The sequence below is a fragment of the Arvicola amphibius genome, chromosome 14 (genome assembly GCF_903992535.2).
Source record: "Arvicola amphibius chromosome 14, mArvAmp1.2, whole genome shotgun sequence".
Taxonomy (NCBI): domain Eukaryota; kingdom Metazoa; phylum Chordata; class Mammalia; order Rodentia; family Cricetidae; genus Arvicola; species Arvicola amphibius.
Window position 1 is genome coordinate 25566982 of NC_052060.1, and position 25764 is coordinate 25592745.

At 43.5% G+C, this 25764-nt stretch overlaps 1 protein-coding gene across 2 annotated transcripts; it reads left to right on the forward strand.

Moving 5' to 3' along the window:
- Positions 1-56: 56 nt before the first annotated feature.
- On the forward strand, positions 57-22540 carry Extl2 (exostosin like glycosyltransferase 2). 2 transcript variants are annotated; one of them, XM_038312009.1, is made up of 5 exons: positions 57-463; positions 3225-3301; positions 16999-17426; positions 18425-18495; positions 20984-22540. In XM_038312009.1, the coding sequence occupies exons 2-5, from the start codon at positions 3297-3299 to the stop codon at positions 21467-21469; spliced, it is 990 nt and encodes a 329-aa protein (XP_038167937.1). In that variant the 5' UTR covers positions 57-463; positions 3225-3296; the 3' UTR covers positions 21470-22540. The 2 variants fall into 2 exon arrangements, with proteins under 2 accessions (XP_038167937.1, XP_038167936.1); XM_038312008.1 differs by lacking the exon at positions 57-463 and adding an exon at positions 895-1087.
- The last annotated feature ends 3224 nt before the right edge of the window (positions 22541-25764 follow it).

Here is a 25764-nt window from a genome sequence, read left to right on the forward strand (position 1 = left end):
TCGGGCGGGGGCGGGGCTTACGGAGGGAGGAGGCGGGGCTCTGGAGGGCTGCAGAAAGCCCGGGCTGCAAAAAACCCGGGCTGCAAGGCTCCCGGGAACCTCCAGCTGAACCGGGGGTCCTCTCTCCTGATCTCACGAAGGAAATCCTCAGCTGCGGCTCTGCAGACGTGGCCGGCTGGGTTTAGGGCCTGCTGTCACCCACCCGGATCGCCCACCACCAGCGTTCCCGGATGCAGTGCAGCCCGCGCCTGCCCCTTCTGCGTTAACCCCCTGAGGACCTCAAATCCCCGCTGTGCTTGAGGCAGCACCGCTGAAGGACCCAGGCAGCCACGTGCTGCGCCGCCACTGCGCAGGATGCGCGACGATGGCTTCTCGAGGTCAACGCTGAGGGAGTGCACTCCATCCGCGGAAACCGCCACGCGGGACACGATCGTTGGGTGCCTTGCAGAAGAAACACTTAAAGGTATTTTTAAAGAAGTCTTTTAGGAATAGGTACATGGAGGCTGTGGCTTCATGTTGTTTGTCCCTCCCGGGCAACCTCAGTTGGTTGCAGCCCTGGTGACAAGTGCAAACACGTCCATTAGCATCCCGGTCACCCCGGGACAGTAGCTGTCTCTGTGATCCATTTCAGGAGGTGCAGTCACAAGCCGGCTGGATGAGGGACGCTGTGGATGAGCCTTACGGGCCTGGGCTGGGTAGGGACACACTCCAGAATCTTTCTGGGGGATTGTTTAGACAAGGTGAAAATTAAAAGTTGTTCCCTGGGACTGGAAACCGAGAAAGAGGGTTTGGCTTTGGGAGGTGGCGTGGAAACTACAGAACCGAGCTTCTTGGGAATGCCTATTTGCCTAACAGGAAGTGGAGCGTCACCCAAAGGGAGGGAGGGATGGCCACTCGGGGACTGTCCCCTGCTCTGGGCTCTCACTTTGCGGGCGGTACGTTTCCTAGGTTATCAATTGGACTGGCGAAGAGGTTGGTTTAGGGAAGGGGGTGGGAAAGAGGCAAGCAAAGGAGACTCCCCTTCCGTTTTGTGCGAACCAAGCTGGAAATAATCCTGCTGGCCCCACTGCAATCCTCTGCACTGGAGGTGAGGTGACTGTAAAATCCTTTCGTTGATTTTATTTTTCCATTTGGGATCTATGACTGTTTTGCCTTTGTTCTTGGAACTTTATGTGTAGGAGTGATTTATTCTGTAATTTGATTTTTGAAATGTATCTTGTAATTTTTTAAAAATGTAAACCCTTAAAATCTGCTGGTAAAAAAAAGGCTTAATTCTACATATTAAGTTCTGGGAAGAGCATTTTTGTCTTTGCTTTTCTTGAGTTATATTTGATTATTTAATTTTAAGTGAATATTTTCAATTAATAGCATTTACTTTTTAAAAGATACTTTTGTGTTTAGAGTAGTCTTTGAATCTTGCTTTACTGCGTTGTTGGGGAAGCCCTAACTGGATGCAGAGTAAGTAGTTTAAGACTAAATATTTCCATTGCAACTGATTTTTTTTTTCCTTTCAAGGCCGCTTTATTTTAGTATGTTGGTAGGGATACAAAGAAATAATCAAATTTCAGCAACTGATTTCAAGCCTTCACCTCAAGGTCAGCTGCAAGTTGAGCCTATGAGTTTTTTATTCTGCATTTGGAAATAAATTCTGTATTCCGTCTTGCACTACTGTAGATCTGCAATTGCTTAGCTGGCTTAGGGAGAAACCCACATTACCCGTTATTGGATAGTTTTGAAATATATTAAAGAAAATTAATTTCAGCTCTATCAGTTTCTAGAGAGTCCTAGATTTAGCTCCCTCCCTTCAAGATTTAAGATAGATGCTCTCTTGGGGCTCTTCTCCTTTCTAAAAGTAGCAGTGCTATTTCAAATCCTTAAGCCCTGGATAGCAAAATGGCCAATGGCCAATTCAGCATTAAAGGAATATTTGTTTGCAATATAAAGCTCAGAGAGGGACACTGTTTAAATCAGGAAAAGTTCTAGGGGTAGAAATTGTTTCCACTATGCCTCGTTTCTTTTTTTTTTAATCTTGAAATAATATCTGTCCTGTACGTGTTTCCTTGTGTATGTTGTGTCAGAATCTGACTCTCTCATTCAGTAATCCGTTTGGTGAGTATCTAGTCCATGTCACACTCTGTGATGGCGATTGGGGCTATAAAGGCAAAGTTCTTTGCCTGAAACAGTTTTCCAGAGAGGACAAGCTGATGTAAAAAGTCCCATGTTTTAGGGTTGCGTGGTGTGTAAGTTATACACAGGAGATGAATTGGGAAGAGTGAAGAGAGACAGCTATCACTCGGGGAGCCTTTCTCTGTATGCTAACCCATTCCTTTTACCTCTGCAATCATTTTTAGCATAAAAAAGAAAAAGATGAATTGGGAGGAAAATGTTTTTGATTTCTCAGCTCTATATTTTTGGTGGTCAGTATTTAGCAAGTCTCCAATCAGATGAGGTACTTGGGAAATCTCCAGTCATAATTCTTAATTCCTTCACGCATTACAAGTTCAAATGACTAGGGAAGACCATAAAAATAGGCACAGTAATAAATGTTCTTCCATTAATCAACGTGTTCCTACTGTGAACCTTTAAATATTGGTTTACATCGTCAATTAGTTGCTTTGGATTAATTGTGCATGCTATGGGGGGGCCGGGGGCTAGAAGCCCAGCTGTTCAGACATGTGGTTGAAAATTGAAAAACGGAAGCAGAGAGGATTAAAGGACTGGAACTCCTCTTGTTCCAGGTCCTTCCCAATGGCAGACAGCAAGCTTGAGAAGGATACCATCTGTCAACCTCGGTAGTCCGGGCTGGCATTTTATCTGCAACCCTGTTTTAGACCCAAGGTTTATGAGAGACTGCAGATTAATGTCCTGTGAACTGCTGGTGAACAAAAGGCATTACATCAGTAGCCAGGAGTAACGGCGCAGAGAAGTCTAGGAGTTGAATAGTGATGCGAATTATACACATGGCCCTTGGATTCACTGCCTGGTGTGTTTGCTTGGGTTCCTAGTGTGTCGGTGTTCAGGAGTTGGGATGATGCCTGTGTCTTCTGTTTCTGGGCCCGCCAGAGAGGTCTAAATACAGAAGAGCCGCAGCTGTTAGCATCAACCAGCAGGAAAACACGTATCTTCCCTGTCCCCCAAATGTAATTTTTAGAACATAGAATAGCAACTTTTAATTTAAAAGTCGCTCGAAGCATCACAGAAAATTCTTTGATATCTTTTAATAGCACCAAGGAAGCCTGTTCCTGTCGAGCACTGAAGCCATAAGGGATGCTGCTGTAAAAAAAATTAGTAACACAATGAGGTAAGTAACAGATTCTGTTGCTTTAAAAAAAAAAAAAAAAAAGACATGGAAAAATACATACAGTAAAATATATCATTTTTCTTTCTGGAGTCTTAAATATTTTTACATTGGTATATAACTAATCTCCAAAACTTTTTCATTTTATAAAACTGAAACTTTATACCCATTAAAAATCAACAACAACAAACTAGCCTTTTCTACCTGCTCCCAGCCCTGGGCAGTTCGAGTCTACATCCTGTTTCTATGAGTTTGACTAAATACCTCATGTTAAGGGAGATCATGCAATAGTTGTTCTTTTTGTGTGAGTCTTTGTTTTACATAGTTTAACTTCCTTTTTGAGGCTGAATAAAAAGTCTATTGTATGTATATGCCACACATCCCAAATAGATGGATTATCGATTCATCCATGGACACTTGGACTTTTTTTTTCTTTCTTTCTTTTTTTAAAAGATATTTTAAACATGACAATAATGAGATATAGTTATTTTTGTCAGCATTTTTTCCTTTGGATTTTTGTTTTGTTGCCACAGGGTTTCACTTGCTAGCCCTAACTAGCCAAGAACCTGCTCACTGTGTATACTAAGTTGGCCTCTTAATGCACAGAGATCTGGCTGCCTCTGACTCTACCTCCAAGTGCTTGGAGTAAGGCATTTGTCACCATACCTAGCTTAGTTCAGATTTTCTGCATTGGTAGTTTTATTTTTTTAAAAAAAATAAAAGTTCTGGCAGGTGTGGAAGCTGTCCCAGCCCTGGGGAGGCTAGGCCACGAGGACTGTGAATTTGATGCCAGTCTTGACTGTAGAGTGAGTCTCAAAATACAGAAAGAAAATCCTAGCCGGAACCAGGACTTACTAGAAAATATCATAAGGCCTCTTTTAGGGTGAATCCACTAAAATCATAATCCAGATTCTGGGATAAAATCAATACTTGAACGTTCATTTTTGTGGTGTATGGAGGCCTTTCTGAAATCGAGCAGCTCAGCCTTTTGGCTAAGATCAAGTGTAGTGTCTTCTTTTTTAATCAATTTAATCTGAGGATTGAGCCTATGGCTTCATATATTCTAAGCATGAACTGAGCCTACACCCCAAGCTCCATTACCTCTATATGTGAAATACTCTTGTAGCCTGGACTAAAGCTGAAATTGCATCCCTGCAAAACATGGAGAGAGTACAGAGTTGCTCAACTGAGCCCGCAGTTTGATTCTGGCCCACCACTCTGTCTGTGGTTCAGGAAGCACTTTTCCTATTCTGTCCCATACGTGTGCCTATCTTATTTTTTTTTTTCTCTCCAAGAACTAGAAATGCTTTCAGTTGGAACTGTTGTATAATGTGAAGGGAGGAAAGTTCTGGCAACTTCCATTGCTATGACTAACTGAGAGTAAGATAAGCTATGTCTGCCTCTCCTTCCCACCGTGCTGGGCACGTGATAAGAACCTATAAATATTTTGTTGAGAGGACAGAGCGCCATTGGTTGTGTGACCGACCTCCCACTCAAGTGAGAAAGCTGACGTGAACTGGTGCTGCTTCTGTCTTAGGCTTAGTATCTGAAAATGCTTCTAAGTCATACTTCATATGCATGAATCTGTTTCTCCTCAAGAAGCAGCTTTGGAGGCTGCTGAAAACCAGTTCCTGCTAGAAGGGAAAGAGTTCCACAAGGCAGTCCAGGGATTTGTGACCTGACAGTGCTGTTCTCGACCTCCCCAATCTTCCGTTTACTAAAACAGGTAGAGAGAGGTTCAAATGGAAAGCACCTGTATCCTGAAATGGCGAAAACAATCGATTTGGAGATGGACTTGACATCTTTTTTGACCCAGTTCTCAAACGAATTTTGCGTTAGACTCTGCTGGGCCCAAACCACTTTTCTGTTTCTAGATTTCTAGATTAGTGTCCATTGATGCCTTGGATCCTTGTAGAGTCTGCAGTGTTCCTCTTAGGAATAAATCCACTCTTGATCCTCTTCTAGAAGGCTTCCGTTGGATTGGTCATCTTCCAACATGGCGTTATCATCATAATCATCTGTAATTAACTGACAATTCCAAGAGAAATGATCAAAGATTTTATCTATGATAATTCACACCTGTGCACTTTGATGGTTGAGAGGACCTCGCTGTGTGCCTCCATGATAAATGGCTGGATCGAGGGAGGCAGGCTGTGCATTAAAAGCAATTTATACATATTTATGTTTTATTTCCCCATAAATGGATGATGATAAGTTCTAGTTATTGATAGTGACCCCCTGGAGCTATGTTGAGAACATGATGTTCTGAGCAGGAGAAGGAAGAAGGAGGAGCTGAAAGCCCAAGACTGAACCAGCTTTTGGTATAGACAGGCAAGGGAGATCAAGATGGGCAATGGAGACACTGGTGTGTAGTGACAGATACCCTACTTTGAATGCTGTCAGTGCTGTTCCCTCTAACTTGATTTAACGGTACCGAAGTGGCTCACTCACCCTGGCTGCCTGCAGCAAAGGGCTTCACTGTGATGTAATCAGTGCAGAAATGATTTTCTCACAGTATGCACTGAGGAGTGACCTGGTACCGTAGCACTTACCTAGTCAAATGCGATAGTGTATATATGGAGCTTTAAGAAATAATGTTTTAGTGATTCTGTTTCAGAACTATGGCTCCAGAAATACAGTAAAGACAGAGCTAGGCCTTCTAAAGGACAGGGTTTTAGGTTGTTATGGATGATCATGTGTGTCTATATGTCTGTGTATTATACTGTTACTGGAAAAGATGGGTCACTTTAGCCCTAAGAGTTCATGACTTAGCTGATCAGCGTTCATTTAGTTGTATGATTAACTGTTCACAGACATGGCAAGATCGCAACGAACATCTATGACACTGCATGACCTTCTATCTGTATCTTGTGTGTGTGTGTGTGTGTATGTGTGTGTGTGTATTTATTCCTGCCTTTTGAAGCTTATGATTAACACAGAGTAACTTTAAGTATTTTTGATGTGTTTAGACTTGCAAAACAAGTAACAGAAGTCAAGAATCTGGTGAGTTCTTTGGGAGAATGTGAGAGGCCAGAACTGACAGAATGAATGAAGGGCATTGTGACATTTCTGAAGTAGCAGTGACAAGAATGGATTTCAGAATATGGACAAAAATCCAACCTGGGCTTGGAGAGATGGCTCAGTGGTGAAGTGTAAATGGAGGCTTTTTCTGTCCCCACCCCAATTCAAGTGTTTGGCCTATTAGCTTAGACTTACTATTAACTAGCTCTTACACCTTAAATTAACCCATTTCTATTACTCTATTATGTATCTATTTTCTATTATACACGTATTTTACCAAAAGGCTCATGGATTATTACCTCACACCTTACTTCTGCGGCAGCTGCTGGAGTCTCTTCCACTCCACCTTTTTTCTCCTTGTATCTGTTTGGATTTCCCACCAGGCATATTCTGCCTGACTATTGGCCAAATGAGCTTCTATATTAACCAATGGTAATAAAACATAATCACCGCCTACAGAGAGACAGAGAGACATCCCACATCAGTGAAGAGCACTGGTTGCTGTTCCAGAGGACCCAGGTTCAGTTCCTAGCACCCACATGGCTCACAACCATCTGTAACTCCAGTTCCAAGAGAGCTGATGTGCTCCTGGCCTTCATGGGCACCAGGCATGCATGTGGTGCATATAGATACAGCCAAACACTCACACACATAAAAATAAAAATAATAAATCTTTAAAAATATACTCTTCTTGGGGGCTGGGGAGGTGGCTCAGTGTTTAAGAGCACTGACTGCTCTTCCAGATGAACCCAGTTCAGTTCCCAGCATCCACATGGCAGTTAGCAACTATTTGTAATTCCAAGATCTGACACCTTTACAAAAACATATATATATATATATATATATATATATATATATATATATATGCGAAACAACAATGCATATAAGATAAATATGAATAAATTATATTTAATATATATATATATACTCTTCCTAAACTACCCTATAACACCTAGAAAACAAACTTCAGAGTGCAGTAAGTTCTGTTTTATGTTGCCTAAAATTTTTAATAGAAAAGCTCATTATAGGGGTAATAAAGTCTATGGCTTTGTCACATTTAAGAGCCCAAACTAAATTTTAATTTGTCGATCTATTCATTAATTTATAGCTCATAGAAACAGATTTAATGGAGGATTCATTTTGGCTCATTGTTTGGGAGGGCTCAGTCTATCATGGCAGGGAACGCATAGCAACCAGTGATCCCAGGGTGATTGAACCTTGCTGCTTGTTACATGGGGCCAGCCAGGAGGCAGAGATCTGGTGGACCTGGGGGGGGGGGGGATCAATGACCCGTAAGGCCTGTCCTTCCATGACCCACTTCCTAAAGGCTCCACATGTCCCTAAAGAGTGCTGCTGCTTCTAGCCTCGGAATTCAGTCACATGAGCCTGTGACAGACAGTTCAGGTTCAAACTCTAACAGTCAAGTAGGTAAGAATTGTGTCTGCTGCCTACCTGAGTAAGTCAGATTCTTTCTGGCTACCATTACCTCCTACACCTTCCTGGGGATATTCTAGGGATGTTAGTGTCTAACAAATGGTGTTTTTCTCCCAAGACAAACAGGTCCGTTTACCAAGAACTTCTATAGAAACTGGGATTTTAAAAAATACTTCAGTTCAGAATAACCCCAGAAAGATTGCAGTGGGGGCAATACAAATCAAAACAAAACCAGCCAGAGATTTGGGCTGTCTATAACTCAAGTCATCTGGCTGCACCCTGTGCATGTGTATGCCTAGAAGGCAAACCCAGGTTCTGAATTGGCCTCTTCCTCCCACCTTGGGATGATTTATCTCCTGGCAAGCTAACACCCTTCTCTGAGCATCTGTAGTTGCTAATCAAAGCAAGTCTACCTCCTGGTATTAAAAGTAGACAGGTGGCCTAAGTGGTCCCAGCTTGAAGTCATATTTACGATTTGCGTCATAAATTGATGGTGATGATGGTCCAGGTCTTTGACTTAGAGAAAAGTTTATTGGGTGCTCTCTTAATTGGACCTAATTTACATTTTAATTTATTCTGTTCAAACTGTAGGCAACTGTTGCAAAAGTTAGGACGATTTAAACATAGATTCCCTCAGTCCATTCAACTGTTACAGACAACAGTCACTTCATGAACTCAACGAACCAGATCCGATTGTGATTCATAGAGATTACCAGAGACTTCCTCAGAATGTCCCACATGCCACCCAGTGGGACAGTGAGAGACGGCTCCTGCAAGTAAGAGCATCTGCTGAGAAGCCTGTCAACCTGAGAGCAGGTCCCCAGGACTCACAGGGGTGGAAGGAGATAAAGGTCCTCTCACCTCCCCATGCCTGCATGACAGGGGCCTCTCCCCACACAAAATAATGCAATGAAAGAGATACATCCACTGTGGAGAAGGTGCTGGAGGTGCGGCTGTAACACCGGAACCAAGGCCCGAGTTCACAGGAGCACATGGGGTGGAGGGCAGGGAGGGAAAGTTGCAGAGTGCAGGTGATATTTGAAAGATTTGATGGGGCAAAGTTTGTTCGGATTGGCAGAAGGAAGTGCTCTGTGGGTAAATGGCTAAGACAGGAGACAGATGGGCTTGCTGTATGTCACCAGCCCCTTTGCCTCAGTTTGAACAGTGCCACTTGCACGCAGAATACCAGAAGCTGCTAGGCAGTCGGCGCTGTGTCTTCCCGGTCATCTCGCAGGTCTGTAGAGGGAAGCCCCACGTTCTGAAATGACCTTTGCATTCCACCTTGGGAGGGTTTCTCGCCTGGCAGATGAAAGTCTTTCTCTGAGCATCTGTAGTCTATAGTCATCAGGTTTTTATGCAAGTACATATCCTGGAGAATGAGCCCAAAGAGAAACAGTCTGTGCCGCATCGGGCAGACCGCGCAGCGAAATGGCAGAATAGTTATCATTCTTCTGCCATCTGCGGCATCAAGATGAAAGCGGCAGATCCACGTTGTCTGATGCCAAGCCGCTCGCTGTGCTTCTACCTGATGAGCCAGAGGACATTTTTTTGTTTCTGGCATATTTGTTCACAGCTTCAATGGTGGCTCTTTCAGTCTGAAGCAAGTAGCCCCAAGAAAAGAATTCAGCAGTACTGCTTCTGGGGACTGTGGGTAGGTAGCGCGTCTTGGAAAATTCCGATTTCTTTTTCCATTTAAAGGCAAACACGTATCTGTAACTCACAGGTCATTTGCTGTGTATCGTTTGCTCTCTTACTTTATCTTCGGTCCACATCTAAAATATTTCCAACAATCGTCTTCCAGAAACCACTTCCGTCAGAAATGTAAACTTTCCTCACGTCCTAACTCAGCAGTTCCACAGCTCAGCGTTTGCCCAAGAGAAGTGATGGCAAATGTCTGCATAAACATTTGCTCACAAATGTTCATTGCAGCAATATTGATAATAGTCCAGATATGGAAACAACCGAAATACGCAGCCGTTGATGAGCAGATAAGCAAAATGCGAACTGTCTGTATACTGGAACATTATCTGGGAGCGAAAATAGAATGGGGGGGGGAGGCCTGAGAAGGACGCGTCAGTACATTCCGTGCTCACAGTGCAAATGTGCCGATCCCCAGAGCTGGCATAAGTGCCAGGCAGGCGTGGCAGGCCCCCTAGTCCCTGTGCTCCCTCCAGAGGCAGAGAGAGAGTTTCTGGGGCAAGCTGACTAGCTGGACTAGCCAAATCTGCAAGTTCTTGGGTCAGCAGGAAACCTTGCCTCATGCAGTTAGTAAAGTGGATAGTGATTGAGGAAGATAAGCAATGTTGGCCTCTAGCTTCCACGCACACGTGTGCCCACCCACATTCCAAGTCCACACACACACACACACATCATGTATACATGCATGCCAAAAAGAGATGCTTAAATCTGTGTATGAAGTTTGAAAATGTTTTTGCTAATTCAAAGAAATAAGATATAAAAGCCAACTGGGTGGTGGTGGCGCACTCCTTTAATCCTAGCACTTGAGAGGCCGAGGCAGGTGGATATCTATGAGTTCAAGACCAACCTGGTCTATAAGAGCTAGTTCCAGGACAGGCTCCAAAGCTACAGAGAAGCCCTGTCTCAAAACAACACAAACAAACAAACAAAAAATGAAAAACAAAACAAACAAACAAAGGTATAAAAGCCATATATTTTATAGTTGCATTCATAGAAATGCCTAGAATAGGCAAATTTGTTGAGACAGAAGGTAAATTTGTGGTTTTCTGGGCCTGGGAAAGAATGAGATTAATGGAAATTGAAGGAACTGTTTATAGGTCTGAGTTTCCTTGTGGGCAACAAAGGTGTTTTCAAAATAAATCTTGAATGAACTTATTGGCACTTGCTTGCATTTTCAGCACTCAGGATGCTGAGGCAGCAAGATTGAGAATTTGAGGCCAGCCTGAGCTACAAGTCAAGTCTCCATCTTAAAAACAAACAAACAGGAACAACAACAATAAAAAAGTCATGATGTTTCCAAAACTCAGAGGATTTTAAAAGAACACACTGAACCATATTCTTTAAATGGGTGTGTTTTGTGGAATGTGACATCTCGTTGAAACTATAAAAATGTTCTTATTCAAAGAACTAATCTTTACATTACTTGCCAGGTGTTTTAGGAACAGCCATGCCACAGTGGGCAGTTGTAGGCTGGGCTAGCCAGAAAAGCTTGCCTTGGTTCTCCTGCTGCTGCTACATAGCCCAGAGCAGCTGCATGACTGCAAGTATCCCTCCCCAGACCTCCAGCTGCTGAGCTATAGAAAGAAGTTGGCGTTAGAGGCCTCTGAGATCCTCCTGCCCAACTCCGAGTTTACTTGTCTTTTCAGGGACGCGAGTAAATATTGGGGCATCTTTGGCAGCTTTGTCCCTTGAGCATAACAAATAGCAGTGGATTCTCTGATAGTCTTTCTCAACATGGTCAAGTGGATCTTACTAGGCAACTCAAAAACAGAGCAAGGCTTCTCCACCTTGGCGCTTTGAGCACAGCATGCCCGATAATACTCGGCTGTGGGTGCCGTCCTGCTCATTGTGATGTGTTCCGCAGTACTCCTGACATCTACCCTCTAGATAGCCATAGTGTCTCCCCTTCAGTCGTGACAACCCAAAATGTCTCCAGACTTGGCCAGCTATCCTTGAACGGTACAACCATCCATGGTTGAAAAAAACCTCTGTAGTAGAATAGCAATTTATCAAGATAACCAGAAGGACAGATGTGTTCTTTACCCATGCAGAACTAAGATGTGAACCCAACTGCAAGTTGGAATAATCACTGGGAGGGGGCTGGAGAGATGGCTCAGAGGTTAAGGACGCTGACTGCTCTTCCAGAGGTCCTGAGTTCAATTCCCAGAAACCACATGGTGGCTCACAACCATCTGTAATGAGATCTGGTGCCCTCTTCTGGCCTGCAGGCATACAAGGAGGCAGCACACTGTATTGTATACATAATAAATAAAATCTTTAAAAAAAAAAAGAAAGAAAGAAAGAATCACTGGGAGAACCTTGATTTTTTTATTTGGAGACACAGAGACAAGAAGGACCTTTGCTGTGTTCTGTTGATATTTGCAGTGTTTGTTAGTTACCTTTCGACTAGTGTGGGTGTGGGAGCGAGAGAAAATAGACTAAGAGCTGTCAGCTGGGTAGTCTCAGCACTAGGGAGGCAGAGGCAGGTGGAGCTCCTAATTCAAGCCTATTCTGGTATACATAGCAAGTTCCGATCAACCAGGGCTACACAGAGAGACTTTCTCAAAAGACTGGGAAAGAAGCTGTGAGATCCCCTTCAAGAGTGAGACAGAGTGTCAGTAAATATGCACAGACACGATTTTTTTTTTTTTGGTTTTTCAAGACAGGGTTTCTCTGCAACTTTTTTAGAGCCTGTCCTGGACCTAGCTCTTGTAGACCAGGCTGGCCTCGAACTCACAGAGATCCGCCTGCCTCTGCCTCCCGAGTGCTGAGATTAAAGGCGTGCGCCACCACCGCCCGGCCCCACAGACACGATTTTAAAACAGAAAAAAAAAAAATAAAAATAAAGGAGAAAAGTTGGTGTTAAAAGCAGGGTACCCAGCTTTTTTTTACTTCTTATTTCTTCACCTCTTGCTGGCGTGCTCTTTTCCGTCCCACTCAGAGCTGTGCGTTAGGTGATAGGTTCTGTCTTTAGAAAACCAAACAAAAGAAAGACTTGAACTATCTATCCAAGGTTGTTTGCAACAAGCCTTCAATGAGCGCTAACCCTCAGCCTTGCTAAAGGAGTGTGCGCCTTGTACAGCCACTTGGAAAGTCCTTTCTTACTCTTCCAGGCAAGTTAAGGAATTTGCATAATTTAATTGAGGTGCATTATTTAATAAATGCCAAATGAAATATTTATGATCTATCGCTAAAGACATAAATTATTCAGCTCTCCTGAAACCTGTCTGATACAAGTAAAGTTGAGGCTTAGGAGGTGTTTGGAAGAGAAAACTTGCATGATGGCACAGGGAATAAGCGCCAGTTTAGGCGTGTAAGCAAAAGGGAAGCTGTCGCCCCGGAGTGTGTTTAATATTGTCAAAAGTTTGCAGTTATCGACAGTAATTAATCTCCATTACTTTTTCCAAATTAGACTGCCAGGTAGTGAGTGGGTGGAAACATTTCCAAGGTTTAGAATATGTCGTGTCTGCCGAGCTCCGTAGAGCAGTACAAAGCTCTTGATCTGGTGTTCTTTAATGCGGTTGGCAAAACCTTGCTTCCCCAAGTGTTTATAACTAACCATGCAGAGCTGAGCATGTGTTTTAGGAGACCGGCTTTTAAATTCAGTGCCGAAAGGATTTTCGAGCCTTTGGAATCGAGATTATTAATTCCTGCATCTTACCTTTGGCTGACTATCTTGGCAGTCTGTGTTTTTAGGAAGAGAGCACATGGAATGAAAATGTTGTGCTCCAAAGCCTTAGATTACTGTTCTTGAAAAATAATTACATGAAAGCTGAGGTTACTAATTGTATTCATGCCTCAGAGTGAGGCCGTGATAGAGGCAGAAGCACAGAATTGGTTTTCTTGATAGAACAAACTACAGAAAACAGTCCAAGACCAAATGCCCTTGAAAACTTTCCAGAAATCTGTCTGTCTAAGGAATACTGCATTTCAAGTCTGGACTGGAAACGTGAGAGGCTTTGTGGCTTGTGAGTAAGCACTTCCCATGGGTGGACATGATGGTGCATTCCTGTGACCCGAGCAGTCCGGAGACTGAGGCAGGAGGACTGTGCCTGCAGGGTCAGCCTGTGCTGCAAAGAGAGAGGTCCTGTCTCAGATAAGAAACAGTTAAGCCGCATTTGAATCAGGACACTGTCCCATCAGGGAATGTATGTGTGCCCCGATCTGCATCCTCAGAAGCTTAAATGCGGGGTGTAAAAACTAGTCCTTGTGGTTCTTCTCTGCCCTTGAATCTTTCTGCCATTATAAAGCACACTGCAGGTCGTGAAGCAAGGTCATGGGTGTGTGGTGATGATTTTAACACAATACTGCTGCAAGATGTCCTCTATGCAGAAGGCCTCTGTGTGTTTCTTTGGTACTGAATCACCGTGGGACCAGGTGGGATAGAAAACTCTGTCAACAACTGGTGCCAACATGGCCAACTAAATCCACTTAAAACCTAAGAGAGTTGAGGAAAGGTGGCTTAGTCTGGTCTAAGGGGTTGCTTGTGGGACAATGGCCTAGCTGCAGCTGCCCGAGTTCAACCTTAGGTGTGCTCTGTGTGCACACACTACTACACCTTTCCAAGAAGGTGGAAGGAAACAGTGTGGTACATAAAGGCAGTTTTCTATTAAGAAGAGTAGAGTCGTGCTCCGGACAGATCCACGCCTTAGCTGTGCTTGGTTTTCAGTGAGAAGTCCTAAGAGCTTCTTCATCTTTTATCAGAGTGTCTGTTTACTGTGCAGTCTAGGAAGAGAGATTGTTTCAATAGGAATGAAAAGGGAATAGAGGATGGATCAAAGTCATCGGGCCTAATACACAATTATGTATAGTACAGCATAAGTTTGAGGTTAGCCTGTGCTATATAATCCAAGGCCAGCCAGAGCTTTAAAACCAAGACCCTGTCTCAAAACAAATAAACAGGTAATAATAATTCCATATTTCCATATTCTTTCTTTCTCTGTGTATAAGGGATGGTGTGTGTGTGTGTGTGTGTGTGTGTGTGTGTGTGTGTGTGTTCACATATATATGGGAAGGGTAGAATCAGCTTCTGGTGTAATGATCCTCAGGCAAGTCACCTTGATCATTTGAGACAGGGTCTCTCACTGGGACATGGACACTAAGGTCCACTGGCTGGCCAGTAAACACCAAGAATCCACCTGCCTCTGTCTCTGCCGTGCTGGGATTACAGGCCTTGCTACCACACCCAGCTTTTCACAGCAGGGCTAAGGATCAAACTCTGATCTTTGCACGGCAAACACTTCCCCCACGGAGCTGTCTCTCCCAGACCCTCTTTTTCTTTTGTTGACCTAAAGGTACTTTTAGAATGTTGACCAGAAATTCCTAGGTGATTTTTTTTTAATGTTGTCTCTTCATTAATGAGGTTTTTTTGGGCAATCTATTTTCCCCAATATTGGCTTTTGTACTTACTTGCACAGTAGGTCCTAGGTGTGAGGACTGGCCCCAGGGTGCTATGAAGCCAAAGGAGGAAAGGCAGACAGATCCGGAATTTACTGGGGAATTGGCACGGAAGTGTGGCACCAGATGGCAGAAGCACCAGCCAGACCTCCTGAAGTGTGGGTCAGAAAAAGGTATATTTACAGGGTGAGACAGATGTGACCATCTTCTCTAGACTGTAGCTGGTTTATTTTAAGATAATCTTAAAGACTCCAGCACATGCTTTCAGTGGGGTCTGATAGGAAGGTCTGGCGATTCCCATGGTTTTATCTGTTTCTGGTGTGCTGGGAAACTATAGAGAGAAACCCAGCTTCCTACTCGGGGCACAGAGGTTACGTCCAAAGAAGGCTGCAGCTATGACGAGCCGAATTCCTACACTGACAAAACAGGTACAGACACAGGTGCCAGAATCGAACATAAGGACATGTCTGAAAAGCCTAGTGGAGGTTTGTGGAGTAATCGTCTGTAATCAGAAGCAGGGGTAATTAAAAACCATCAGTGTTAGAGCAGGAGGTAGCAATCCTGGGAATGATAGTGTGGGGAGTCAGAAAGTCATTTCTAAGTCTGTAAAACTGGCAGTAAGATTTTACCTTTTTAACGCATGTATTTACTTGTAAGGTTGATTAGATAAAACTTTCTGACTAGTGAATGTCCAAGCTTCCCTCATTAGTTATCTCTTCACCCCTGCTAGCCCATGGCTGGCTCTGGAAGACTGTCTGATTTTGTTTGAGGTAGGGTTTTAGTATATATTATGTAGTCCAAGCTGGCCTGGAATTGGCAGTCCCCCTGCCTCAGCCTCTTGAATGCTGGGATTGTAGTATGCATCACCAGGCCTTGTGATCTATGCTGTGAGATGTGGTCCTTTGGAAGCACAAGAGCCCTGTCTTAGTTACTGTTGCTGTAGAGACACCATGGCCAAGGCAAGTCTTACAAAAGAAAGCATTTAATTGTTGCTTGCTGAGGGTTGCAGAGGGTTAGTCCCTCATTATCATGGCGGGGAGCATGGTGGCAGGCAGACTTGGTGTGTGTGGGAGAAGTAGCTGAGAACTTCTTGATCTCTGTAGGCAGCAGGCTGAGAGAGACAATCAAAGACATGGGGTGGGGGGCGGGGAGAGGGAGAAAGAGAGGAGATACTAGCCTGGAATGGGCTTTTGAAACTTCCAGTGGCCCACCCCCTCCAAGAAGGCCACACCCCCTAACCTTCCCAAACAGTTAATCAGCGGGGGAACTAAGCGTGCAAATATAAGAACCTGGGGTGGGGGGGGGCTATTTTCATTCAAATCACCACAAGCCCCTACTTCAGCCTGTGGGTGAATCCAGGCAGAACAGCACTGCCCACAGTGATGAACAGCCTGGTTTCTAGGGACAGATTTTCCTGATGTAACACTCAAGTTGTTTGATAGCCCTGGAAAAGTTATCAAACCCCTGTGAGCATCTAAACTGTCAAATGAGAAGATGAAGGAAGAATAGAGTGGAAGGAGATGAGGGTGGGGTGAAGAGGAGGAGGAGGAGGAAAAGAGCAGCCATGGCTGCAGCCTGTGCAGTATCAGGCTGGTCGACATTCTAACTACCATGGCGGGGGCGGGGCTAGGAGTTGCCAGCCCTGAGGTCCTATTGACAGTTGATGCTTCTGAGAGAGAGAGAGAGAGAGAGAGAGAGAGAGAGAGAGAGAGAGAGAGAGAGAGAGAGAGAGAGAGAGAGAGAGAGGTTTTTGTTTTTTGTTTTTTCTCTTTTTTTCTCTTTTTTTGCTTGCTGTTGTTGTTGTTGCTTTTTAAGGGTATGGCCCCTTGGAAGTGCAATACACTCCACGGGATGAACCCAAGCTTAGGTGCATATGATCAGCAGAAATTGAAATCTTTGGAATATTGTAAAAAAAATAAAAATAAAAAAGAGGACAGGAAGGGATGAGAAAGTGAGGGTGGGGTCCGGGAGGAGTGGGAAGGGAGTATGATCAGAGTACATTGTATGGCATTCTCAGAGAATTGATAAAAATATTTTTTAAAGAATAAAAGTAAGACTACATTTTTTTTAATGTTGGGCCAAATAATTTTATGAAAGAATGGAGACATCAATTAAAATCCATGCTAAGATTCTTGTGCTCTCTATTCCAGGTGTTGCCACATCTGCAAACTCCCTGGAAGAGTCATGGGGATCCGAGTGCTCCGTTTCTCCCTGGTGGTCATCCTCGTGTTACTGCTTGTGGCTGGAGCTCTGACCAATCTGCTCCCCAGCGTCAAAGAGGACAAGATGCTCACCCTGCGCAGGGAAGTCAAACCCCAGAGCACACCCGGCCTGGACTCCTTCACTCTCGTCATGCAGACGTACAACAGGACGGACCTCTTGCTGAGACTCCTGAACCATTATCAAGCAGTGCCAAATCTGCACAAAATGATCGTGGTGTGGAACAACGTGGGCGAGAAGGGACCGGAGGAGTTATGGAATTCTCTCGGGCCGCACCCCGTCCCGGTCCTTTTCAAATCACAGACAGCCAACAAGATGAGGAATCGACTCCAGGTCTTCCCCGAGCTGGAGACCAACGGTGAGTCAAAACTGGGCTCTGCGGCTGACAGGGCGCGTGTGGGTAGGCGGATGGACTGCTGGTTTTTAGGGGAGTTGTCATAAAAAAGCACTTTGAAATGCTTAAGCGATTTCCAGGTTTCTAACAAGCAGTTTCCTAGGGGAGGGAATCACATGCATCTTGTAATGATAACAAAGAGGGTAATGTTAAAATATTTTTCAAAGGTATGCCATGTGGCACAGTACTTGCAGAGTGTATATTATTCACTAAGAAAAAGTCGTAAGATGACTGTCCCAGCCAGGGTCACCATTGCTGAGATAAAACCCCATGACCAAATGTGACTCGGGGAGGAAAGGGTTTATTTGGCCTACACTTCCACAGCACTGTGCATCACTGAAGAAGTCAGAACAGAAATTTAGACAGAACAAGAACCTGGAGGCAGGACTTAATACAGAGGCCGTGAAGGGGTGCTGCTTACTTGCTCCCCATGACTTGCACAACTGCTTTTTTATAGAACCGTCAGCCCAGGGAACAGCACCACCCACAATGGGCCAGACCCTCCCTATCAATCACTAATTAAGAAAATGCCCTAACAGCCTGCCTACAGCCCAGTTTTATAGAAGCATTTTCTCAGTTGAGGCTCCCTCCTCTCAGGTATCTATAGCTTGTGTCAAGTTGACATAAAGCTAGCCAGCACAGCCAGCACAATTTATGCTTAATGTACTTGTATCGCTCTTTTCTTCCCATGTGTAACAGTTTCTCCAGGGTGGGATTTTCTTAAAAAGAACCTTGGCTTTATTTAAGGGTTCATTTCTGGGTTGATGGACTATAATTGCATGTTGATATTTCCCCACAGGGAAATACCCTACGAGACAGATATCTCTAAGAATACATTTTTAATTTACTAATTGGGTTCAAAAACACTCAGTTTGAACAGTATGTGTTGTCGCAACTGTATCTTGCTGATTTTTTTTTATTCATTTCCAGACGAATGTATTTTTTTTTCTTTTCCATTGCAGCAGTATTAATGGTAGATGACGACACACTCATTAGTGCCCAGGACCTTGTTTTTGCTTTCTCAATTTGGCAGGTAATGTTGCTATATCCTTTATGACACTGTATGGGTAATGTTTTATCTGTGTAATACCTAGCCAGGGCAGCTTAGTTTAATATGGAGGCCACTAAAACCATATAAGCAGTATCTAAACCATAGCTGAAATTGTCACAGGCCAGTCAAGAGTTTCTGAGCTTAATTAAGACAACATGAAAATTAGCTTCCCATTTTGGTGTAGTAGGAAGCAAAATTGGAATTAGCTTCCCAAGAAGAGTGAAGTGGTCCAGCACAGCCAAACTACAAGACAGAAACGTTTTCCCCAGACCATTCGTGTCTCAAATGGGAAATGTTTTTGTGTGTTCACAATGTAAGAAACTTGTAAAAGGAAGCATTTATCGCCTCAACAAGACTGCATCCTAACGGAGACCATGTTGAGAAATTCTGAGGTAATAATGGCGTGTGTGTGCCATTGCGGTGGCAGGTGTTTGTTTGGGCGTGGTTTTTCCTACATGCCAGCTTGAAGGAGCAGGCATAAATGGCTCGCTGGCTCCCCCACTGAGCATACACCGATGACAGCTGAGCTATACACACTGCTTTACGAACTGCCAGAATCCAGAACTGTGGGCAGAGCTTCTGATTAAATACTGCGCTATCCTGAATGGTCAGGTTCTCAGTAAATCCTCCCTCAGAGCCACGTGGGATGTGGCGGGCAGGTGGTGGCAGTGCCCTGCCGTCCCAGCCTTCCGAAAGCTGCAGTTTTTAATTTCATGCCTCGCGTATTGATTAACGAATTGTACCCTTTTTTTCTACATTAACAGGTTTTTTTTTTCCTGCCCTGTAAATAAAATCTTCTTAGGCAAAAAGTTCTAATATAATGCTTCAGCTATGGGATTTCTACTTAGGGTTAAAAAAAATCAGTCTACCCTAAATATAAAGATAGAATCAGGTACAGTGTAAAGATGTGATTTGTTAGAGCAATGAAGGATAAAGAAATATAAATAGTATTTTAAGTTTTAGACATAAAATATCAAAAACCATACAGGAGTGTCTGACTGTGTGGTCAGTGTCCTGCATCTCTTCATAATTTGGTGTGTGTGCACGTAAGATGGCGAAGACAGTCACCTGTGCCTACACATGCCTGTCCCCGCCCCACCTTGGTGCCTTCCCCTGGCTTTCTCCAGAGTGTGAGAATTTTCAGTATTTGGTCAACGTAAATGGTTCTTCTTTGGAGCCTACTAGCCTTTATCCTCCACTCATCTGTCACCTGAGCATCCTCTCTGTCTCCAGCAATACAGTGATCACTATCCTCAGTGCACCCACCTGCCTCACCCAACTGCCTTGTTCATAGCCTTCTGACCTCTGCTGGCGTGGTAATCCCCACTCCCGTGTGTGAATACCCTCACTGTACTCTGAGCTCCTTGAAATTTAATTCAGCCTAGACAGTGTGTGCGTGTGTGCTTGTGTGTGTGAGTGTGTGTGTGTGTGTGTGTGTGTGTGTGTGCGCGCGCGCGCATGCGCACCTTTCCCTTGCCTGGTCAGATAAAACTCAAACTGGGTAAAGTTCACATTATTCGTGAATGAATAAAAGTTTTAAACTTTCAGTCCTGTAAATTCGTTTTCTTTTGTTTGCTGTTTTTTGCTTTACCTTGAGGAAGTCCTTAATATGATTGTTTTTGCTATCTATTCTTTCATCAAAGATCCTTTATCTCTTATCTGTATGTGTGTGTAAATATGTAACTTATGTTTTATTACTTTTAAAAATTCACATTAAGTTCCTTTTTGAAAAGGAAATATCTAAATCTGAAAGGGCATAAAATTTAAAATTTTAACAAGATTGAAATTGCTTAAAATCAATAGTGACTATCAAGAACATTAAAATCAACACAGGAAAAAATAAATATTGAAAAGCAGTAAAAGTCAACTCAATGGGTATATATGTTTATATACACGTAAGAGATTAGTATAGTTTTTCAAATGATCACTCAAATCTTATCTCCTATAGTAATATTCATATGATCAACTCTTTTGATTGTTTTCTTTGGGGTGAGGTAATTTTTGGTTGGTTTGGTTTAGTTTTTGGGGTCAGGGTCTTTCTATATAACCCTTCCTGTCCTGGAACTCACCCTGTAGACCAGACTGGCCTCGAACTCACAGAGGTCCTGCCCCTTCCTCCGGAGTGCTGGGATTAAAGGCATGAGCTACTACACCCATTGTGATCAACTTTTCTTACAGCAAGCTTTGAAGGACTAGACTCCGTTGTGACTAAAATTTGTTAGACCAGATGTTATAATCAGGGGAATATTTGTAATAATTCTTCAGAGAGATTTTGGTTATAGTGGAACTTAAGCTTATCAGGAGACAAAGTCATGAGGGTGTCCATAATTAGAGGAAATTAGGGTATAAACTAAGGGGGGATGTAGAAATTAGGGCAAATTGACAAAGCAGCCACCTCCTCTGTAATAAACATTTTGTCTAAGTCTTTTCTAAAGATATGCCACACTAATTATTTCTTTCCTCCTCTCAGCAATTTCCCGATCAGATTGTAGGGTTTGTACCTAGAAAACACGTCGCCACTTCTTCCGGTATCTACAGCTACGGGGGTTTTGAACTGCAGACACCAGGGCTTGGAAACGGTGACCAGTACTCCATGGTGCTCATCGGCGCCTCCTTCTTCCACAGCAAATACCTGGACCTCTTTCAGAGACAGCCTGCAGCCGTCCACGCGCTGGTCGATGAGACTCAGAACTGCGATGATATTGCTATGAATTTCGTGGTCTCCAAGCACACTGGGAAGTCTTCGGGGATATTCGTGAAACCTATAAACATAATCAATCTGGAGAAAGAAACCAATGGCTATTCTGGAATGTGGCATCGGGCAGAACACTTTCTGCAGAGATCTTACTGCATAAATAAGCTCGTTAATATCTACAATGGCATGCCCTTAAAATACTCCAACATTATGATTTCCCAGTTTGGTTTTCCATATGCCAACCACAAAAGTAAAATTTGAACGGGAAACAATCAAAAACAAACCCGGAGCACCAGTAGGTTTTTGGATGGCTTCTCCATGCTGTGTAATTTTGGTTTTCAAGCAACACCATGAACTTTTGTCTAGTCCACAAGTCTCTACACTAGAAACAAAACAAAACAAGAAACATATGCAGTATTTCTAGTATATAAACCACATGGACTGCAAAAGCCAAGAAGCCTGTCTTACCCAGGCAGGCCCATTTGTGAAGAGCTTTTGTCCAAGGTTGTTACTCCTTGGTCGTGCTATTATTGTTTACATCTCAAGACTGCTCTCCAACTTGTTTGAGCGAGCCCTGGCATCTGCCTTAAGGACCTTCAGCAAGCTACTTCTAGGACCAGACTCAAAAGAGACCCTTTCCAGCTTTTCAGTGAAGGTTGGTTGTTTTTATCTGAAGCCTGAAATACTTCCTCAGCTAATGCCTGCGGTATAGGGAAAAGCCATGTAAAGAGAGTGTAGTCTTGAACCTATGTCAATAACCAGGAGAATTCCTGGTTGCCAGTGTCCCTTGTGGCCCTTCTAACCAGAATTAACTGTGCCCGGCATGGTTTTGACGAAGGTGTCAGTGCTGGAAATTCTGCTGTTAAGCCTCTTGTGTCTGGTGGGGGGAGGGGGTAAGTTTTCACGTCTGACCAGTCTAATTGTTTGCTTGGTGTTTCTGTGAGCCTACCCTGCATGGATCAATAAAATGTGCAGCCAGCCCATGTCTCTCATATGCAACCTATATGCAACAAGGAGTAAATGTGTCACTGCAATCTGTCACTGTGTGTGACCATGAGAATGTACGTTCTTTTTTACATTTTACAGAATGTTTAATAAATAGTATAAAAGAACTTCTGAAAGAATTGTTAAGTAGAAGCAGCAGAAATTAAAAAGACCTTAGTCTCAAAGACCTTTATTATTAAAGCATACGCTATCCTGTAGATATTTAATAGCTGTGTTACACAGAGATGTTTGCATCCAGAACCCTGGATTTTGTTGGTATGTTTTTTTAAGTCCCAAGGCACTATTCATAATGAGAATCCAATTATATAGTTGAAAATAAAGAACTGAGCCATTGTGTGAGAAGGACTGTGGGGTACCCAGTTGTTCACTGTTCCTATTGCTATCGCCCGCTCTTTCTCATGGGAACCATGTGTCTGTGACCTGTCTGGTATTTTGATAGTTTGTCCTTGCTCACTGCTACTGAGAAGGAGTACTCCGTCAGGCCTCTGTATGTCACTGTTTTTCTCTTTTTATAAGGCCGACGCATTTTTCAAAGGTGTGGAAAAGCAGAACAATGGTAGCTGAAGCTGCCCTGTAATATCTTCCTGCTGTCAGCCCAGTGTCTGTCTAACAACAGAGTGTATATGTGTGTCTTAATGCAATATTTTTTTTAAACTTGACCTCGTTAAAAGTCATGCTTTCTCCAAATGTGGCAGTAATTTTTTTTTTGCCACTTGGTAGTCCACTATCCAATAAATAAACTTCAACTCTTCCAATGTTCTGTGTTAATGACTGAGCAGGCTACTTTTGTGGTGCCTTACATATTTCTCCATGCTCTATAATACTACTGGCGATGAAGTTGAAAACTTGATATATATTCACCAACTGGGAAACTATTCCTGTATTTGATTTCTTATCGGTGTTTTAAAATTGAGGTACAATATTATAGCGTATAAACGGTAACGTGGTCTCATCGACAAGAGTACATTTTGTTCTACACACGGAAGACCCCCTGCTCTGTGGCTTGCTCCCTATGACCATCTCCCCATGAATACCTCTTAGTCATGCTCACGTGATCCAAAATCACTTGCGCAGGCTCAAAACTACACCCACGAAACAGTATATATAGCTCAGGCATGAAGCCTGCAGGCTCTGCCTTTAGACTCTGGGCTCGAATCCTTGCTAGGCATCTCATTATTTAACCAGTCCAGGCCCCTATTTCCTCATCAAAATGTGTTTGTGTTTCTTCATTTTTCTTAAGTAGTGCCTATATATTCTCAAATTTGGGAAACTCAGACTAGGTTAATAGTCATGGTTATATTGGTAATTGCTTTTGAAGAATAAGATAGTGTGTCTGGATAGAGTATGGTGGCTTCCCCATTTCAGAAGCTGTTGGGGTGATCATTGAAGGTGATGTTAGGAAGGCCAGCATGCACCAAGTGAGATACTGAGAACGTGGTCTGTGCCTAGTACGCAGGAGCCATGGGGCTTGTTCCTTGTTTCCGTTATTTTCCCTTATTTCAAATACTTTTTCCCTTTGCTTTGTTTGTTTTCGAGATAGAGTCTTCTATAATCTAGGCTGGCCTCAAACTCATGACCCTCCTGCCTGAGTCTCCCAGTTGCTGTTTTACAGACATGACCCATCACATCTGGCCAGATGCCTTTATTCTGAACATGAAGGCAATACACATTTGTTCTGTCACTGTTGGCATACTCACAGCAGTGCGAAGAGATCAAAGATCAAGATAGGGTGGCTCACGTCTGTAATCCCAACACTCAGAAGGCCGAGGCAGGAGAATTCCCATGAAGACCAGACCCACAGCAGCGTAAGACCCTGTATTGATTTGTGTGTGTGTGTGTGTGTGTGTGTTCGTGCATTTGTTGAAAGGGAAATATTTATATTTCTGAGAGAAACAATTAAAAATGATCATCCAACTAATAACATTTTGATTTGTAGTTCCAGAACTCTTTCTGAGCATATGGTTTTTAAAATATACTTTTTAAAGGAAGATGTTTTTGTTTGACGTGTGTGTTTGTGTGTGTGTGTGTGTGTGTGTGTGTGTGTGTGTGTGTGTGTGTGTGTGTGATGTGAAGGTCAGATGAAAGCTTCCCAGAGTGAATTAGCACCTTCCACTCTGCAGGTTAGAGGCACCAAACTCTTAGGTTTCAGGGCAAGTGCCTTTACCAACAAAGACATCTTGACAATGCTGAACAGATTTTGTTGTTGATGTTGGAGTTTGGGGGGTTTTTTTGATAAGGTTTCTCTGTGTAACAGTCTTGGCTGTCCTGGAACTTGCTTTGTAGACCAGGCTGGCCTCGAACTCACTGAGATCTGCCTGCCTCTGGCTCCCAAGTGCTGGGATTAAAGGTATACACCACCGCTGCCTGGCAGATTGCCTGGCAGATTTTTTTTAATTAAGTTTTTTTATTTATTTTACATACCAACCAAAGTTTCTGCTCCCTCCTCACCTCCCATTCCTTTTCTCCCTCTCACTAACCCCTCCCCATCCACTCCTCTTCCATCTCCATTCAGAAAGGGACAGGCCTCCCATGGACATGAACAAACCATGGCACATCAAGTTGAGGCAGAACCAAGCTCTTCTCCCTGCATCAAGGCTGGGTAAGGTAATCCAGCTTGGGGAAAAGGTTCCCAAAGGCCAGCTAAATGCACCAGGGACAGATCATGAGCTCACTGCTAGGAGCCTTACAAATAGACCAAGCTACACAACTATCACACACATGCAGAGGGCCTAGGTAGGTCCCATGCAAGCTCCCTAAGTCCAGAGTCTTTGAGCTCCCATGAGCTCAGGTCAGCTATTTCTGCAGGTTCCCCTTTCATGACTTTGACACCCCTGGCTTGTACAATTCCTCCTCCCTTTCTTCAGCAGGACTCCTGGAGCTTGTCCCAGTGCTTGGCTGTGGATCTCTGCATCTGCTTCCATCAGTTACTGAATAAAGGCTCTCTGATGACAATTAGGATAGTCACCAATCTGATCATAGAAGATGACCAGTTCAGGCACCTCCAGGAATCTACAGTGATGTGGGATGTCCTTTTGTGTGTGTGTGTGTTGCTTTTATTGGTTGATGAATAAAGCTGTTTTGGCCAATGGCTTAGCAGAATAAAGCCAGGTGGGAAATCTAAACAGGGAGTGAGTAGGCAGAATCAAAAGAGATGCCATGTAGCCGCCAAAGGAGTAATACGCTACACCAGTAAGCCACAGCCTCGTGGCAATAGACAGATTAATAGAAATAGCTTAATTTAATGGTTAGAGCTAGGCAGTAAGAAGCCTAAGACATTAGCCAAACAATTGTAACTGATAACAAGCCTCAGAGAGGTTATTTCATAAGCAGCTTTTGAAACAGGCAGGCAAGTAAAAACCAGTCGAGGGGGACAAGCAGGATGGAGAATACTTCTAGCTACACTACAAGGATAACCCCAGCTAAGACTCCTAGCAGTAGTGGAGGGGTGCCCAAATAGATGTCTTAATAGCACTGTTTCTTGGTTATTTCATTGTGTGTACCATGATTCTGCAGTCGGTTAGAATGTTCCCACATCATCTGCCTTCTTCCTT

Coding starts and splice junctions, on each gene's coding strand:
- Extl2 (XM_038312009.1), top strand. Junction 17,427..18,424: donor CCCCGAGCTGGAGACCAACG/GTGAGTCAAAAC, acceptor TTTCCATTGCAG/CAGTATTAATGGTAGATGAC. Junction 18,496..20,983: donor TTGCTTTCTCAATTTGGCAG/GTAATGTTGCTA, acceptor TCCTCCTCTCAG/CAATTTCCCGATCAGATTGT.